The sequence below is a fragment of the Macaca mulatta genome, chromosome 3, assembly GCF_049350105.2.
Source record: "Macaca mulatta isolate MMU2019108-1 chromosome 3, T2T-MMU8v2.0, whole genome shotgun sequence".
In the NCBI taxonomy this organism is placed as follows: Eukaryota; Metazoa; Chordata; class Mammalia; order Primates; family Cercopithecidae; genus Macaca; species Macaca mulatta.
Genome location: NC_133408.1, coordinates 56,732,876 through 56,750,737, shown reverse-complemented (window position 1 = coordinate 56,750,737; position 17,862 = coordinate 56,732,876). Strand labels below are relative to the sequence as shown.

Below are 17,862 nucleotides of genomic sequence, written 5' to 3'. Positions count from 1 at the left end.
AGCCTGGGCAACAGAGTGAGATCTTAACTCTAAAAATATAAATAACTAAGAAAAAGAAATCCTGGTGGAAATTTTGTTGAATTTATATTCTTTGCACCTTGAAACAGCCATTATTTTTTCTGTTTTCGGTGAACTTTCTGCAATGATTCCAGACTTTTACCCCTTTTGGGTAGCCTCCTATCCAAGGTCCAGCTCTCACTCTTAACAAATGATTTTCTTTCCTCATTCACAAGGAAAATGTGAGTCAGACAACATGACTTTGCCCTTCCTACTGTTCAAGACCAAACCACTGTTCATGTCCTGAGCCCACCCATGCGTCCTTCTTCAGAGTTTTTCTTTCCCAGTCAGCCCCCACCCCTTCCTGTCTGTCTTCAGACTTCCCCCTTCTCCTTGTTTCATGCCTTCAGCTGTACGTACTGTGTTAAAACAGGGTTCTTCGTGTCCACACTGGGGCTGAAGACATTCTGACAACAGATGCTGTATTCAAAGAGATCTTGCAAAAATTTCAATAGACAGACAAGCAGATTAGCTGAGTACTTAGGACAAGTAAGTGGAGTCTGGGAAAGGAAGGTGTCAGGAGGGTTTCCCAGAAGCAAACTGTACCCCAAGGGAGGGGCGAGAGTCCTACCATCTAACCCCAAGCCTAGTGGCCGGTGTCCCTGGAAGTGGACACACATGTTCACTGGTGTGTGACTCATACTTATGAAAGGAAATGTGCCCTCTGGAGCACAGGGGAGCCCTGGTCAGGGAAGCTATCTTTCCACCTAAGAGGGACAAAGGTGTGCAAATCCCAGAAACCAGATACGGAATCTGCAGAAGGTGTGGACTTGGAACCACTTTAAAAACTATGTCAGCCAGGTGCGGCGGCTCATGCCTGTAATCCCAGCACTTTGGGAGGCTGAGGCGGGCGTATCACAAGGTCAAGAGATCAAGACCATCCTGGCCAACATGATGAAACCCCGTCTCTATTAAAAATCCAAAAATTAGCTGGGCGTGGTGGTGCACGCCTATAGTCCCAGCTACTTGGGAAGCTGAGGCAGGAGAACTGATTGAACCCAGAAGACAGAGGTCAGTGAGCCAAGATCGCGCCACTGCACTCCAGCCTGGGTGACAGGGAAAGACTGTCTCAAAAAAATAAAAATAAAAGGGATGTCCACCAAGAAAAGCAATGGATTTCTCATGCATGAATGAACCTCATAAACTGTATGCTAATAAAAGACGCCAGAAACAAAAAGTCATATTCTGTAGGACTCCACTTATATGAAATGTTCACGATAGGCAAATCCATAGAGACAGAAATTAGATTGGCAGCTGTCACGGTTAGGTGGGAGGGAGGAATAGGAAATGACTGCTTAATGTGTACTGGGTCGCTATTTGGGGAATAAGAAAACTCTGGAAGTAGATCGTGGAGATAGTTGCACAACATTAGGAATGTCCTTATTGCCACAGAATTTCACACTTTACAATGGATAAAATGGTAAAACTTATGTTACATATATATTGCCACAATTAAAAACAACATCATAAACAAAACCAAAAGGGATGCTTCTAGACCAGCAGTCTCCAACCTTTTTGGCACCAGGGACTGGTTTCATGGAAGACAGTTTTTCCATGGACAGGGGTGGTGGGTGGGGATGGTTTCAGGATGAAACTGTTCTACCTCAAAAGATCAGGTATTAGATTATCTCATGAGGAACATGTAACTTACATCCTTCACATGCGCAGTTCATAATAGGATTTGTGCTCCTATGAGAATTGAATACCACCGCTGATTTGATGAGAAGCCGAGCTCAGGAGGGAATGTGGGAGATGGGGAGAGGCTGTAAATACAGATGAAGCTTCGCTTGCTCGCTCGCCTGCCACTCACTTCCTGCTGTGAGGCTCAGGCCATGGACCAGGACCAGCACTGGTCCGCAACTCAGGGGTTGAGGACCCCTGCCCTAGACAGTGGCTTACCAGAGCATGTAGACTCCAGGAATAAGAGGACATGGGGCAAACAAGAAGGCCAAAGTCGAGGGTACCCTGGGAGAGGCCAGCTGAGGGGAGTCACTGACTGCATGGGGTCAAAAAAGCAACCTGGAGGTTCAGATTGCCTACACCCCAATGTGGTGTGGACACTGAAAACAAAAAAAGGATATTGCCTAATCATATGGTACTAGCTTTATGACTATTAAAAGTAAATGAGGCTGGGTGTGGTGGCTCACACCTGTAATCCCAGCACTTTGGGGGGCCAAGGCGGGCAGATCACGAGTTCAGGAGATTGAGACCATCCTGGCTAACATGGTAACACCTCGTCTCTACTAAAAATACAAAAAAAAAAAAAAAAAAAAAAAAAAGCCGGGTGTAGTGGCATGCACATGTAGTCCCAGCTACTTGGGAGGCTGAGGCAAGAGAATGGCTTCAACCTGGGAGGTGGAGGTTGCAGTGAGCCGAGATCGCGCCACTGCACTCCAGCCTGAGCGACAAAGCAAGAGTCCATCTCAAAAAAAAAAAAATGGGTAAATGAAAAGCTATATATAAAGTCCTCAATATGCATTCAGTAAATGGTACATCTAGTAATAATTTGTTTATTATCATTATTAATATGGATCAATGGTATAACTTCCTATGAACAACAAGCTTGTCTTTCTAACTAGCCAATATCTTTTTTTTTAAGATGGAGTCTGGAGTCTTGCTATGTCACCCAGGTTGGAGTACAGGTGGCATGATCTTGGCTCACTGCAACCTCTGCCTCCCAAGTTCAAGTGATTCTCCTGCCTCATCCTCTCGAGTAACTGGGATTACAGGAATGTGTCACCATGCTCAGCTAATTTTTGCATTTTTAGTAGAGACAGGGTTTATTCATGTTGGCTAGGCTGGTCTTGAACTCCTGATCTCAGGTGATCAGCCCACCTCGGCCTCCCAAAGCGTTGAGATTAAAAGTATGAGCCACCGCCTCTTCTTCCTGCTTTTGCTGTAAGATGTGCCAGCTCCCGCTTCACACATTCTGCCATGAGTAAAAGCTCTATGAAGCCTCCTCAAAAGCCAAGCAGATGCCAGTGTCATGCTTGTACAACCTGCATAACTGTGAGCCAATGAAACCTCTTTCCTTTATAAATTACTCAGCCTCAGGCATTTCTTTGTAGCAATGCAAGAACTGCCTAACAGAAAAGAAGTCACTCTTGGAGAACAATCAGAGCTTAAGATAGCAGATTTAGGGAGCTTCTCTACACAGACACAAGAGCTGGGTCAGTGCTGCTTACACAGACGAAGCTCAGCAGACAGGCCTGTGTACACACAACAATACAACATGAGGGGAATCTCTACAGGCTGAATTTGAGTTCCAGGAAGTCTGGCCATGTTGCTCCTATGACTCTGAGTGACACTTTCCCCAAATCCCCCAGCCCCACTGACATGGTTTGGCTCTGTGCCCCCACCCAAATCTCATGTTGAATTGTAATCTTCAGTGCTGGAGGTGGGGCCTGGTGGGAGGTGATTGGATCATGAGGCTGGATCCTTCACGAATGGTTTAGCACCATCCCTTTGGTGCTGTTTTCATGATAGAGTTCCCACGAGATCTGGTTATTTAACATTGTGTGGCACCTTCTCCCTCTCTCTTCTTCCTCCTACTCTGGCCATGTAAGACGTGCCTGCTTCCCTTTCTGCCATGACTGTAAGATTCCTGAGGCCTCCCCAGAAGCAGAAGCCTCCATGCTTCCTGTACAGCCTGCTGAATCCTGAGCCAATTAAACCTCCTTTCTTTATAAATTACCCAGTCTCAGGTATTTCTTTACAGCAGGGCAAGAACTAATACACCCACCATGGCACCCACAATACATATCACAGGTGCCCACTGCCAGTGCGAGATGCATAAATAAAAGCTATCCTGGGAACAACACAGGTCTCCAAGGAGTTGAGTGTAAAGGCAAGATCGAGTTCTGGGGGCTGGGTGGTCCAATGCAGTCTAGACACATGCGGTTGGGTCCTTGTAAGTTTTGAAGAAGAGAGGTTTATTGTCAACATTTAGAAGGCAGGAGATTTCACAAAGGCTCTAGATTTATGGCTGCTCTTAAAATTCTGGGCCGAGTGCGGTGGCTCACGCCCGCAATCCCAGCACTTTGGGAAGCCAAGACAGGCAGATCACAAGGTCAGGAGTTCGAGACCAGCCTGGTCAACACGGTGGAACCCCGTCTCTACCAAAAATATAAAAAATTAGCCAGGCATGGTGGCGCGCGCCTTTAGTCCCAGCTACTCAGGAGGCTGAGGCAGAAGAATTGCTCAGACCCAGTAGGCAGAGGTTGCAGTGAGCCAAGATTGCGCTCCTGCACTCAGCCTGGGTGACAGGGCTAGACTTCGTCTCAAAAAAAAAAAAATTTCTGAAGGCCTAAACACACTGGCCTTATGTACCCCCAGCACCATCAAGCAGAGCTGGGAACAGTTGCCTCCTTGGGCAGGACCTGTGTTCTTCAGTTCCCCAACCTCTTACCCTTACAGTCAGCTTTTGCCCTCTTTCATGGCACTTACCCACTTGCCATACTGGAAACTCAGGTGTAGAAAAGAAGAGTGGAGGACAAAGAGAAAACCTGAGAAAATAGCTATTTAGCAGGCAGGACAAAAAAGATATTAATATATATAGAAAGAAATAGGAAAAGAACTGAAACAGAAGGAATTATCAATTCCCTTAATGCAAATCTCCTATATTATGTTGCTTACTGAGAAGTCTCAGTATCTAAAGACTCGTCTAATGTAATACCATTTGGATGATGAAACGTTCTCCTTGGCCCATCTTTTACTGGAGTAAAATCGTAACTATTAAAATTTTGGCATCACAGCAAGAAAGAGAAACCGCCATGTCCTCATGTCTAAGAAAGCATATTGTATCTGCTTAATAATTTCAGAAGGACCATAAAAATTCATCCCTACAATTAAATTTCCCCATCAACTATTAACAAATTAAGCATCCCGTAAGTTAAGACACATTAAAAAGAGATCATTGGCATTTGATTCTATTTTGTACATCAGAGATGCATGTAATATTAATGACTCATGATCATGACTATTTTCTTGAGTCTTTTCAAAGTGCATATAAATCATCTGTTAATGTTATCGTAATTCATGAAATACAAGCTAATTTTTTGCTTAGAGCCACTCAGAGACAGTCATTATAGATGTTTGCTGGGCATCCGAAGGCACTGCACTGCAAGCACTTCTTTTTCTCTGTTGCTAGCACTTACAGTCACACACGCATACTGTTAACTGTCCTGGCTGCAGGCCAGTCTCCCGTGTGTCAGTGCGGAGACTTGGGAGAAAGTATCTTTTAGCCAACACGTGAAAGTCACTGTCTGTGAGTCCATCCTTTGAGTTTCATCCCTTTGAGATCTAAAGGTCAACATGTCTTCAAGCACTCGCCATTAAAGCTCAAATATCCCTGAAGGCTTTGCTTTAGTTAACCTTACACTATTAATGTTATTTGCAGATAGCCAAGAATATGGTCCTGAAACACTCCATGATGAACAGGTTGGGTGGGAGCTGAGCCGCAAGACAGCTTGAGGAAGTTGTAGACCCAAAAGATTTACCTTCTCTGTTGTACAAATTTGCCCATGGCTGGCTCTACTCCAATGCAATTTTTCAGCTCTTGGTGTGAGCAGAAAATTAACAGAACTTTTCAAAAGCTTACTCTTTTTTTTATTATTATTATTTGTGACAGGGTCTCCTTCTATTGCCCAGGCTGGAGTGCCATGATACGATCACAGCCCACTCCAGCCTCGACCTCCTGGGCTCCAGCAATCCTCCCTCTTCAGCCTCCTGAGTAGCTGGGATTACAAGAGCACACCACCACCTGGCTAATTTTTTAAAATTTTATTTCAATGGAGACACAATCTGGCTATGTTGCCCAGGCTGGTCTTAAACTCCTGAATTCAAGCAATCCTCCTGTCTTGGCCTCCCAAAGTGCTGAGATTACAGGTGTGGGCCACTGGGCCTGGCTAAACTCTTACTCTTGTTAATCACAAATGTTTTAACTGAGAAAGAACTTCATGACTATCTGGAAAAAGTCTTCATCCTTACTCCATTATTCAATCTTGCTATCTTAACACCAACAACCACACCCCTAAAACCGAGCCCAGGTACACAGGCCTCTCCTGCCTCTCCCGACTTAAGACAGAATCATGATTTTAAGAGTCAGTTTGGTCCTCAAGAAGAACTCACATAAAGTCCTGAACTATAACTCGGGGATCAAAGGATTTTCAACCAAGCCATTTCCCCCAAATAAGGTACCATTCACAGGTTCCAGAGATTAGGATTTCCACATCGCATCTGCAAAGTCCTTTTGATATGGAACAGGGGCAGGGAAGTGCTGGGTAGAGAAGGGCAGGGTCCCTGGCAAGGGCTCCACCCTTGGGCCTGTGCTCACGGACCTAAATGAGGACAGGTATTTCTGTTTTTGCAGTCAAAAAGTTGCCTTTTGACCCACCATGCCCCATCCCCCATCCTGTGCTCATAAAAACCCGGGACCATAGTGGGCACAGACACAAGCAGCTGGACATTGAGAGGAGCAGAAGAACACACGGACAGACACCAGCAGACACTGGCAGGCCAGCAACAGCAGAATGACGTGGATGCTGAGGGGAGTTCGGCCAGGGGTAGTTGGAGGAGAGTCTGGCTGCTGTGCTACCCGACTCCAGGGGAAGACCACCTTCCCACTCCATCCCCTTCCTGCTCCCCATCCATCTTCTTGAGAGCTACCTCCACCCCTCAGGAAAACCTTGCACTCATTCTCCAAGCCCACATGTGATCTGGTTTTTCTGATACACGAGGACAAGGACCCGGGATACAGAAAGCCCTCTGTCCTTGTGATAAGCCAGAGGGTCTAACTAAGCTAATTAACACAACCTGCCTGCAGATGGCAAAGCTGAAAGAGTACATTGTAACACACACCAACGGAGGCTTCAGGAGCCATAAACACTCAACCCTAGAGACTGCCATGGAGTCGGAGTCCCAAAATGCTCCCCGAAACCTACCCATCTGCATGATCCCCCTAGGGGTTTGAGCAGTGGGGCGCTGAAGAAGCAAGCCACACCCCTGTCATATGCCCCACAAAGGTTTAAGGGAACACTCCCATTTCACTTTTTCCTAAGGGACCATTCACAGGTTCCAGAGATTAGGAACCTGTGAATGGTCCCTTATTTGGGAAAAGGACTTTGCAGATGCCATTAAGTTAAGGATCTCAAGATGGGAGATAATCCTGGATTATTTGTATGGACCCAAAACATAATCACAAGAGCCTTTATAAGTGGGAAGGAAGGAAGCAAAGGAGGAAAAGGTCACGTGATGAAGGATGCCAGAGAGAGAGAGAAAGGGAGATGCGACATAGCCATGAGCCGAGGGAGGAGGCAGCTTCTGGAAGCTGGAAAAGGCAATGAGATAGATCTCCCCAAGAGCCCCCAGAAGGACCCAGCCCTCCTGACCCAACCCCTCCTTTATTTTAGTTCCATCGGCTCATTGCAAACTTCCGACCTCAAGAACTGTAAGAACATCAATCTGTGTGGTTTCAAGTTATTGTTTTCATAGTAATTTGTTATAGCAGCAAGAGGAAACTAATACAGCATTGAAATCAATATTCATTCAACCTCCTTGCTTTTCTTTTTTCGAGATGGAGTTTTGCTCTTGTTGCCCAGGCTGGAGTGCAATGGCATGATCTCAGCTCACTGCAACCTCCACCTCCCAGGTTCAAGTGATTCTCCTGTCTCAACCTCCCAAGTAGCTGGGATAACAGGTGCCTGCCACCATGCCTGTCTAATCTTTTTACTTTTAGTAAAGAAGGGGTTTCGCCATGTTGGCCAGGCTGATCTTGAACTCCTGACCTCAGGTGATCCAACCACTTTGGCCTCCCACAGTGTGGGATTACAGGGATGAGCCACCATGCCCAGCCTCAACCTTTCTATTTGAGTTTTGCAATTATGCCTCGAGATATTGATCTCCATATCCCGAGAGGCAGCTTGGTGGGACCCGGGACAAGAGTTCTAAAGAGTTCTCCAACGTTCCTCCAGCTTCCCAGAATGCCACACCCCCTTGTCCTTTTCTATATGATCTTGTATCATGAAAAAGAGTGCAAACACAACAACAGTAGAAGACTTCAACAAGTATAAAATAGCCCCAGAAAAAATAACTTTCAAACTTCATCCTTAAAAGTTTCTGAACACAGCTCCTCCTAGACGAGGAAGAATAAAGAAGTGTGAACATTACTATCAATCTGAAACTTCTCAGTATCGCCGTTGAAAAGCTGCACTTGAAAACTTTACATAAAGGTGCAAAATGCAACATCCTCCCTCTGCAGGAAAGCTGTGATCCTGAGACAACCACGGCTCCTGGAGAGCTGTGTGCACACAGCTGCTCGAGCCCAAGGCAGGCTTTTCTGGCCTCTCTCAGTGGCTCCTTTGTACCCTTGAATTTGGGGGCTTGTTGGCCGCCAGGGCTCACCAGCCACAGACCTTATGGGGAGAGAAGGGTCTCCGGCGTCCCACCAGTCTTTTGGGGGGCTGATGTACATGCACCACAGCTCCCAGCTGTACCCATGGGCCGAGTTCTCGTACCGCTGCACCTCAAAGTTGTCCTGTTTGATGTTGTCAATGGAGGGGAGGATCACACGCTTCCGGTTTTCCTGGATGCGGGATAGAACCGGCTCAGCCCTGAAACAGAGAAACAGACATGAAACCTTTCTTCTCTCTCCTGAGGCACACCTCCCAAGACCACAGGGAATGAACAGCATTTAGCTAAAAGGCTGGGCTTTGGGAAGGCTGGAACTCAGATGGAAACTGAGGCTTCCAGGGACCTGTCCATGCTGGATCCTGCAGCTTCACACCTGGGCTGTAAAGTGTATGAAATCAGCTCACCCCTTCACCCTTGTTGGAATTACTACAGTGATGCCTGCTCCAGCCTGAAAAGCCTAGAGCAAGAGTTCAGAACATGGGGTCTCCTTCCCAAGAAAGTGCCAAGTCTCACTTTCATATTGACAGTGGACTCCACGATTTACACTGCATGACAGTTTTATACAGTGTCGTCAGTTTACCCCTAGGGCACTGACTGCCACCGCTTGTTTTTTCTGCTGGCACTGAATTTCCTTTCCCAAAATAGGTCACTTCTGTCTGGGATGGCCTGGTTTTAATACATATTTCACTAGCTTCTGTGTGTGTGTGTGTGTGTGTGTGTGCGCGCACGCATGATTATTTCAGTTGTTTTAATTAATTTTGTGTGAGTGTATGTGTGTGTGTGTGTGTGTGTGTATGTGTGTGTGTGTTGGCATGATTATTTCCGTTGTTTTAACTGATGATTTAATTGTGTGTGTGTGTGTGTGTGTGCGCGCGTGATTATTTCAGTTGTTTTAATTGATGATTTGATTTCTTAGAAGGGACCTAATTGAATTGGTTAGCAATAGAAGACTGGAAACTAATTAAATGCAAAGGCAGGCAGAATCCTGGCTTCCTGCTCACTTCCCCAGCTCGAGGCTGCAGCGGGCATTCGTCAGTGATCTGGCTTCAGGTTCAAGGCATAGCCCGCTGGCTTAGGAGACAGCAGATGGTCAGACACCTCCAACATCGTGCATCTCCGAGGCAGGCGCGGGAAGGGATCATTTCCCACATTCGAGAAGGAGAAGATGGCTCTCCTAAGCCAGCGCATTAATCTCCCAGCTTAGAACAGAATGCAGGTTTTGGAACAGAGTCAAGCGAAAATCCCATTCCTCTGCATTATCGGGAAGAATAATGAGAACACACAGTCGACAACCCATCTCTTTTCATTTGCAGCTACTGAATTACCTGTTGGCTCATCTCATCTTTCTATTTAAAATGAGCAATAAAATATACCCTGGGCCATTACCTGCTTCCAATACTTCTGCACACACCATATAAGCTGAAGCCAAATGGCACTGATTTTCCAAGGCTTCCAGGCAGGCTTAGGAGCATGGCCCTGGCCAAGTCTCCACTCATGAAATTCTCCCCTGGGAATGCCCTTTGCTATTGGCTGAAAGCCCAGCCATCTAACAAGGCTTAGACCAAGTACCACCTCTCCCACCTCTCTCACCACCTGGTCCCAAGACCAAGCACCACCTCTCCTGTGGGAGTTCTTCCTCTCAACTCCTAGATCATTTTCCCCACCTTATTCAAGTCACAGTGACTGTGCAGCTGCCTTTGCTAATCATCTCTGAACACAGGCTATTGTTCCTATGAGCTAATGACAGCTGATCTTTATTGAGCACTTACTAGTGTTAGGCGCCATTCTAAATATTTCCCATGTGCTGACTAATGCAACCCCCAAGATAATCTTATGAGGTAGATGCGATGATCAGCATTATCCAAATGAGGAAACTGAGGACCAGGGAGGTTAAGCAGCTTGCTCCAGGCTACACAGCCAACTGGTGGTAGAATCAGGTTTCTAACCTAGATGGTCCGGTTCATGTCTTAATTCTGAAGCTCCACTACCTCCGTGATGAAACATGATGAACCCCACACAAGCCCAGACCATGCATATAGAAACATTCAGTTCAGCCCATCCACCAGCAGTAAGAGTCACTGAGTATGGAGGCAGAAGACCTGGGTTCCAATGATATTTCTTTTTTTTTTTTTTTGAGATGGAGTTTCACTCTTGTCTCCCAAGCTACAGTGCAATGACGCGATCTCAGCTCACTGCAACTTCTGCCTCCCAGGTTCAAGCGATTCTCCTGCCTCAGCCTCCTGAGTAGCTGGGATTACAGGCACCTGTATTGTATTTTTAGTAGAGACAGGGTTTCACCATGTTAGCCAGGCTGGTTTCGAACTCTGACCTCAGGTGATCCACCCGCCTCAGCCTCCCAAAGTGCTGAGAGGTGTGAGCCACCGTGCCCAACCCCAGTGATATTTCTGTGGCTGAGAAGTTTGATCTTACTGTCTACTAGACAATGTATGACGATTCCCAATAATTTGCTCCCTCCTCCCTGGGGATGTCCTGCCTATTACCAGATGGCCTGCAATGCTTCCCTAGAGAAGCACACTCCTTCCTCAACCTCCAATTAACATTTAACCTGGACATGTGAATTGGTTTGCCAATGGGATGTGAGTGAAAGTGACGGTGTCACATCAGAGCAGAAACTTTAACAGCCATTTCGAAGTTCAGCCACTGTTCTTTTCCCTGAGCCACAAAGATGGGACGTTCTAGACAGGAGGATTCCTTGACTCTCAGAACACAGAGGATAAAAGCACAGCCACAGTCAGACAACCACAGCTGATGTGCCATGCAGACAAGAGAGAAATATGTATTGCTGTAAGTCATTGTGACTGGAGACTTTTATTGCAGTAGAACCTGGTAAAAGTTGAGACATGCTATCTACCTTGTAATGGAGAACCACCAGGGGGTTTTAATTCAGAGAGGGCTCTATGCCACCCGGGTAGATGTGTGGAAAATGAGTCTGAATGGCAAAGACTAAAGTCACAGACATCAGGGAGAATCAGATGATAGGTGGATTCAATTAGATAGACTAGAATTAGACTGTAGACTTGAGGGCAGATACCAAACTTGCCAGATTTTGAACCCCAGTTTAGTGTCCAACTGTCCCAGTTTGTGCAGGACTCTTCCAGCCTTACCACTGCAAGTCCTGAGAAATCACTCAATGCCAGGCAAACCCCAAACCTAGAACACCACCAGGGGATACAGTAGGCATCTAGCAAGTATCTGTCAAAAGAATGAGTTTCAGCAGTGACCGCATTCGTTTAGGTGAATGTCAAGGAAGAACCAAGCTGGGAGAGTGGTGGTCAAGACACTCTTGAAAGAGGGAGACAGGAGAAACGGCAGACAAAACTGGCTGAAGCTGGAGGTTGAAGCGATGAGTAACATGAGGGCAAGGGGAAAATCAAGGGAAAGGGACATATGTGGGGGGCAACCAGTTTTGAAAGGAAAGAAACGAGGACGCAATGATGCCAAGGAAAAGACAAGGTATGCCAGGCCTGAGGCTGTGACAGAACATTGGCGTGCATCTTTTTCAGAAGGCTTCCATTATGGCTCAGTGCTTCTCAAACTGGAGCATGCATCAGAGTCCTCTGGAGGGCTGGTTACAATAGACTGCTGGATCCCACCTGCACGGCTTGTGATTTCAGGCGACTGGGTGGAGCCCATGAATTTGTATTTCTGACAAGTTCTCAGATTCTGTGGATGCTGCGGGTCTGGGCACCACACTTTGGGAATGATTATTACTAGAGATAAACAGCTCTGGAGCTCAGGAGAGAAATGGGGGCTGAAGACACGCAGCTGGGTGTCACCAGAGTTTGATGAAAGCAAAAAACTGGGAGGGAAAATTGGTGTCTGAGATGGCAACAGACCCCAGCGTGCACTTGAAGGGGTCAGTGTTATCAGTGGTCCCGGGTTTCTTAAGTGGTCATATGCATAAACATTGGTTTATTGGTTGTTGCAAATGAAGAACAGACATTTTAATGTTAATTAGTGATGGGATACTGGTTCTTCGAATCTAGTACAGTGAACAACACTTACTTAAGACAGCCTCAATAAGTGTAAATAAACAAATTTGTGAAATACAAGACTCTGCTTCTTACTAATTAAGCAACCCAGGTACAGGTTATTTAACCTCTAACTTGATGGATCATTGGTTACTTAGCAACAATCATCTGACCACGCTTTAAAACGGGAAAGTTCTATTCCAATTTTAACATGATTTTGGCATTTTTGTGGCCTCACTCTTTGTGCATCCAAAATCTTCTACTCCCCGTACACTCAACCAGTTTCTCACACTCTGTTCTTTCCACCTAGAAAAATATCAGGGCCATATCTGCAGAAAATACGCTTCACCTTCCTCCGAATGATGTGAAAGATAATTCTGGGGAGCTTTACCTGAGTGGTCAGAATTATAACTATATCTCTTTTCTCACAATGACAGTCAACCATCAACCTGCAAAGACAGCAGCAAAGAAGGAAAAGAGAACAAGAAAATTATGACTTCTTGTCCCATTTGCAAGGATTCTGTTGAGTTTTGTCTACTTGATACACCATTTTCTTTTTCTTTCTTTTTTTTTTTTTTTTTTTTTGAGATGGAGTCTCTCTCTGTCACCCAGGCTGGAGTGCAGTGGTGTGATCTAGACTCACTGCAACCTTGGCATCCCAAGTTCAAGCAATTCTCTTGCCTCAACCTCCCGAGTGGCCAGGACTACAGGCGTGCTCCACCATGCCCGGTTAATTTTTGTATTTTTAGTAGAGACAGGGTCTCACCATGTTGCCAAGGCTGGTCTCAAACTCCTGATCTCAAATGATCCACCCACCTTGGGCTCCTAAAGTGTCGGGATTACAGGCGTGAGCCACCGTGCCCAGCCTGATACACTATTTTCACTGGGGATTTTGATGATGATGATGATGCCAATGATGATGAACTGAACAGACGGCTCCCTGCTCCCCAGTTTTATCCCAGACAATGGTCTCACTTTCTTCTTCAATGAGTCTTTCTCTGTTCTCCCAGTGCCCCTACAGGTAACAGGTGAAATGTCCCACCTCCCGCATTCCAGCCCCTCTCAACCACAATGCAGGTCTTGAGCACCCCTGAGTTTCAGCTCATGACCTACCAGCCAGCGGTGAATTCCACGTGGGCATCAAAGAAGCCAGTGACCTGCCCGGTGGCCACCTTCCAGCCCTCAATGCGAGCGCGGATCAGGCCTTCCCTCTTCTGATTTCTCACCACCTTCACCAGCCCGGGGTAGCGTTTGTGGACATACTCCTCCAGGGGGACCTTCAGCTCCTCTGCAAATAACAAAAATGCAAGAAGGTCTATAAACATGTCACTTCAAATTTGCATCTAACCCACTGCAATGCCCACAGATCTTCAGCGAGTTCAAAGATCTCAAAAAAAATCGCATGTTAGTAATTCTGGCAGAAAAGAAAATCTCATCAGTCTCGGAGTCAGACGACATCTCTGATGCATTCACCCAGGATAGCTATCTTCTGACGGTTTGCAATCCGTACAGCTGGATGGGAACCAGGCCTGGCTTTTATATCCTGGCTGCTATGAGCCGGCAGACGTCCTTCAAGATTCTTTTTCTTCGTGGCTCTCCCCCCAAACTTGACCAGAATCCTTGTCCTTGTCCTCCTGCTACCCCATGGGTCCATCCGGTTTATCAATTTCTATACGGGCTTTTCCATCTGCACACAGACTCATTCTTACAGTACGTGCCTTGGGACGCAAAATAAGTCTCTGCTCAGTAGTAGAAATGCTAGCTTGGAGGCAGAACTAAAGCTACCAGGGATTGAATGCCCTCCCTTCTGCAACAAGCAGGTGGGAAAGTGCATTTCTATGAGCTAATTTAATCCTTGCAGAAACCCCAGGAGGTTGCTAGATTAATTCCATTAATTAACTACGTTAATTCTATTTTGCAAATGAAGACATAATCTTAGAGAGGCTAACCTGTTCCGAGGTCACATTTGTGGTAACGGGAGAGCTGAAACACAATTCAACTGAATCTAACTCTATAGACATAAAGACTGATACTCAGCCGAGTCTGGTGTTGTGCACCTGTACTCCTGGCTACTCAGGAGGCCAAAGCAGGAGGATCACTTGAACCCAGGAATTGGAGGCTGCAGTGAGCTATAGTTACACCACTGCACTCTATCCTGGGCAACAGAGCAAGACCTGGTCTTTAATTTTCAGAATAAATAAAAATAAAGACATCTTAAAAAAAAAAAAAACAGCGATACTTTGTGTGCATAAAAATCACCAGGTATAGGGAGGAAAATGAGGGGCTAACAGGGAGGGGATTCTTAGATACCTGCACTCCATACACCCTGCACGGGTGCTGGGGTACTCAGGGACATGTCACCAAAGGCCATAGATCATGGAATGCTACAAGGCGAATCCCCCCTGGTGACCAGGGTTGGCTTGTGACTGCAGGAATCTCCGTTAAGTTCAGGGAGAACATTCTGAATGCTGAGCGCTGGGCACCATGCCAGGTGTTCCGCAGGCACTGTTAGCTCTTAGCTGCCACGTGACCTGTGACCTGGTCGTGGCTCTTCCCAGGACCAGGATGTCAGCTCCTGGCTACATTACTCACCACATCTGGGTATCAAATGAGTTCCTCATTTGTTAAGCAGTTGCGAGACTTTGGGGGAGATATATGGGTATGGATCAGTAAGGCTGGCAAAAGAAAGTGTGGGTCATTACCACTGGCCTTCTCATATCTAAAGAGTTTTGGGAGGTATTAAAGGAGTAAAAGGATAAAGCCTAATCATTTGGTACTAGCCTTATGGCTGCTAAGACTAAAGGAAAAGCTATATAGAAAACACTCAACATGCATTCAATAAATGGTAAATCTAATAATAATTGGTTTATCATACTTATTAATGTTGATTAATTGCATAACTTCCTATGAACAACAGCTTGTCTTTCAAACTAGTCAATATCATTTTTATTTTTATTTTTTGAGATGGAGTTTCCCTCTTGTTGTCCAGGCTGGAATGCAGTGGTGCGATCTCAGCTCACTGCAACCTCTACCTTCTGGGTTCAAGTGATTCTCCTGCCTTAGCCTCCTGAGTACCTGGGACTACAGGCATGCATCACCACGCGTGGCTAATTTTTATTTTTAGTAGAGATGGGGTTTCACCATGTTGGTCAGGCTGGTCTCAAACACCTGGCCTCAGGTGAGCCACCCACCTCAGCCTCCCAAAGTGCTGGGATTACAGGCATGAGCCACTGCGCCCAGCCGCCAAAATCATCTATAAAGTCTAGGGCCTACTGTATAGCAGTAGACACCATTCTCACTCTTACAAGGTACAGGGATACACTGTTCCAAACAACAGCGTATGGAAACAGCGAGGCAGATGCCACCATCCAATGATCAGGGCTTAAGAACAAGTGACACTGAGCAGGCTTCTCTTCCCAGTCCCTGCAGTGTGATTCTGGACTTTATAAGATACTGAGTTGTGCTCTGGCCTGTGCTCAAAGACAATCCAGACACAAGTGCTCCCTCAAGATGCTTACAATTGAGTTAAGGAGATGAGATATGTTTAAAAATTACAGGAAGGCGTACTTTGGGAGGCCAAGGCAGGTGGATCACCTGAGATCAGGAGTTCGAGACCAGCCTGGCCAACATGGTGAAACCCCGTCTCTTCTAAAAAAAAAAATAGCCAGGTGTGGTGGCGGGTGCCTGTAATCCCAGCTGCTCGGGAGGCTGAGGCAGGAGAATCGCTTGAACTTGGGAGGCGGAGGTTGCAGTGAGGCGAGATCGCACCACTGCACTCCAGCCTGGGCGACAAAAGCAAAACTCCACCTAAAAAATAAATAAATAAAAATAAATTATAATATTTAATATTATAAGGTAAATGAAGCTAATGGCCCCCCCATCCCCACAAAAAAATAATGGCCATGGAGGAAGAGTGCTGTGAGGAGTCGCAGAGAGAGAGAAATTGTTTTGGCTGGGAGCATTCAAGGAAAAAGTTGTTAAGTTATGCAGAAGATTTGGACATGAGCTCTCACTATTCTAGAATACATAAGCACACCAAAAAACACCTAAGTGAAAAATTGTATCTACTTAGATGACAGTATCATGAGCACCAACATTTCAGTCTAGGAAACTGGGAAGATGCCACTGATTTATTTTTATTTTATTTTATGTTTCAGATGGAATCTCGCTCAGCCACCCAGGCTGGAGTACAGTGGCGTGACCTCAGCTCACAGCAACCTCCACTTCCTGGGTTCAAATAATTCTCCTGCCCCAGCCTCCCAAGTAGCTGGGACTACAGGCGCCTGCCACCATACCCAGCTAATTTTTGTATTTTTAGTGGAGACAGTGTTTCGCTATGTTGTCCCTGCTGGTCTCGAACTCCTGGCCTCAAGTGATCCCCCTATCTCTGCCTCCTAAAGTGCTAGGATTACAGGTGTGAGCCACCACACTCGGCCAGATACAATTGATTTAAAAAGAGAAAAAGAAGAAAAGAGGAAGAACAAGTTGATGAGTTTCTCTGAGGACAGGTTGAGGGGGCCAGAGGACATTCTGGGTTAGGCATCTGAACCACGACAATGGTCTGGAGGGGAGAAAACAGGGCAGAGGTGTCAGGGACTGTGTGACGAGAGATGGCGTCCTAACATGGAGAAACCTCATCTCTATTAAGAACAAAAACTAGCTGGGCATGGTGGCAGGCACCTGTAATCCCAGCCAGTCAGTGGGGCTGAGGCAGGAGAATCACATGCACCTGGTGGTGCGGAAGTTACAGTGAACTGAGATTGTGCCACTGTACTCAAGCCTGGGCACGAGACTCTGATGGCCATGAGAGGGTGACAGTTCCAGGAAATGCAGGGAAGAAGACTTAGAACCACACTTTGTGGAACACATGTAGTTAGGAGACAGGAAGAAGGGCTAGTGAGCAATCATGGCTCACTGCAGCCTCCACCTCCCGGGCTCAAGCAATCCTCCCGCCTCAGCCTCCTGAGCAGCTAGAACTAGGGGCATGCACCACCATGCCCAGCTAATTTCTTTTATTTTGTAGAGGGCTGGATAGAGAATGTAGAAGGAAGAAGGGCTGGAGAAGCCATGCTCAAGGCAGTACAGATGGGCCTCCAAGGAGGAACTGCAGTTCTCACATCCGAGAGCCCAAGAGCATCATCTGGAGGTGTTGAAAACCGAGTCCAACACTTTACAGGATAATGCTCCTATGACGCCAGTTCCGAAGCATTATCCTGTAAAGTGTTTGGCAGAGTTTCTGGAAGAAAGATATGTGCATTCATTTTATAAATATTTAAAGGAGTCTCTGTGGGTGAGAGTCCCTGTCCTCAAAAAGCTACTCAACCTCCTGGGTCAGGAAAGTCAAATGCATTAGAGAAAATGAGAGCTGAGAATGGCCCGTTGATCTAGACAAACAGGAGGCCTC

The 17,862-nt window shown here is 46.3% G+C and overlaps 1 protein-coding gene across 3 annotated transcripts in view; it reads right to left on the bottom strand.

The window, feature by feature from the left end:
- GALNT17 (polypeptide N-acetylgalactosaminyltransferase 17) overlaps window positions 1–17,862 on the bottom strand; it is a 612,851-nt gene that overhangs the window by 303,323 nt on the left and 291,666 nt on the right. For all 3 annotated transcript variants that reach the window (XM_015133353.3, NM_001265889.1, XM_077994642.1), the window contains 2 exon segments: window positions 13,572–13,746; window positions 8,469–8,666 (listed from right to left, as the gene is read on the bottom strand). In XM_015133353.3, the coding sequence (XP_014988839.1) occupies window positions 8,469–8,666; window positions 13,572–13,746 (373 nt within the window).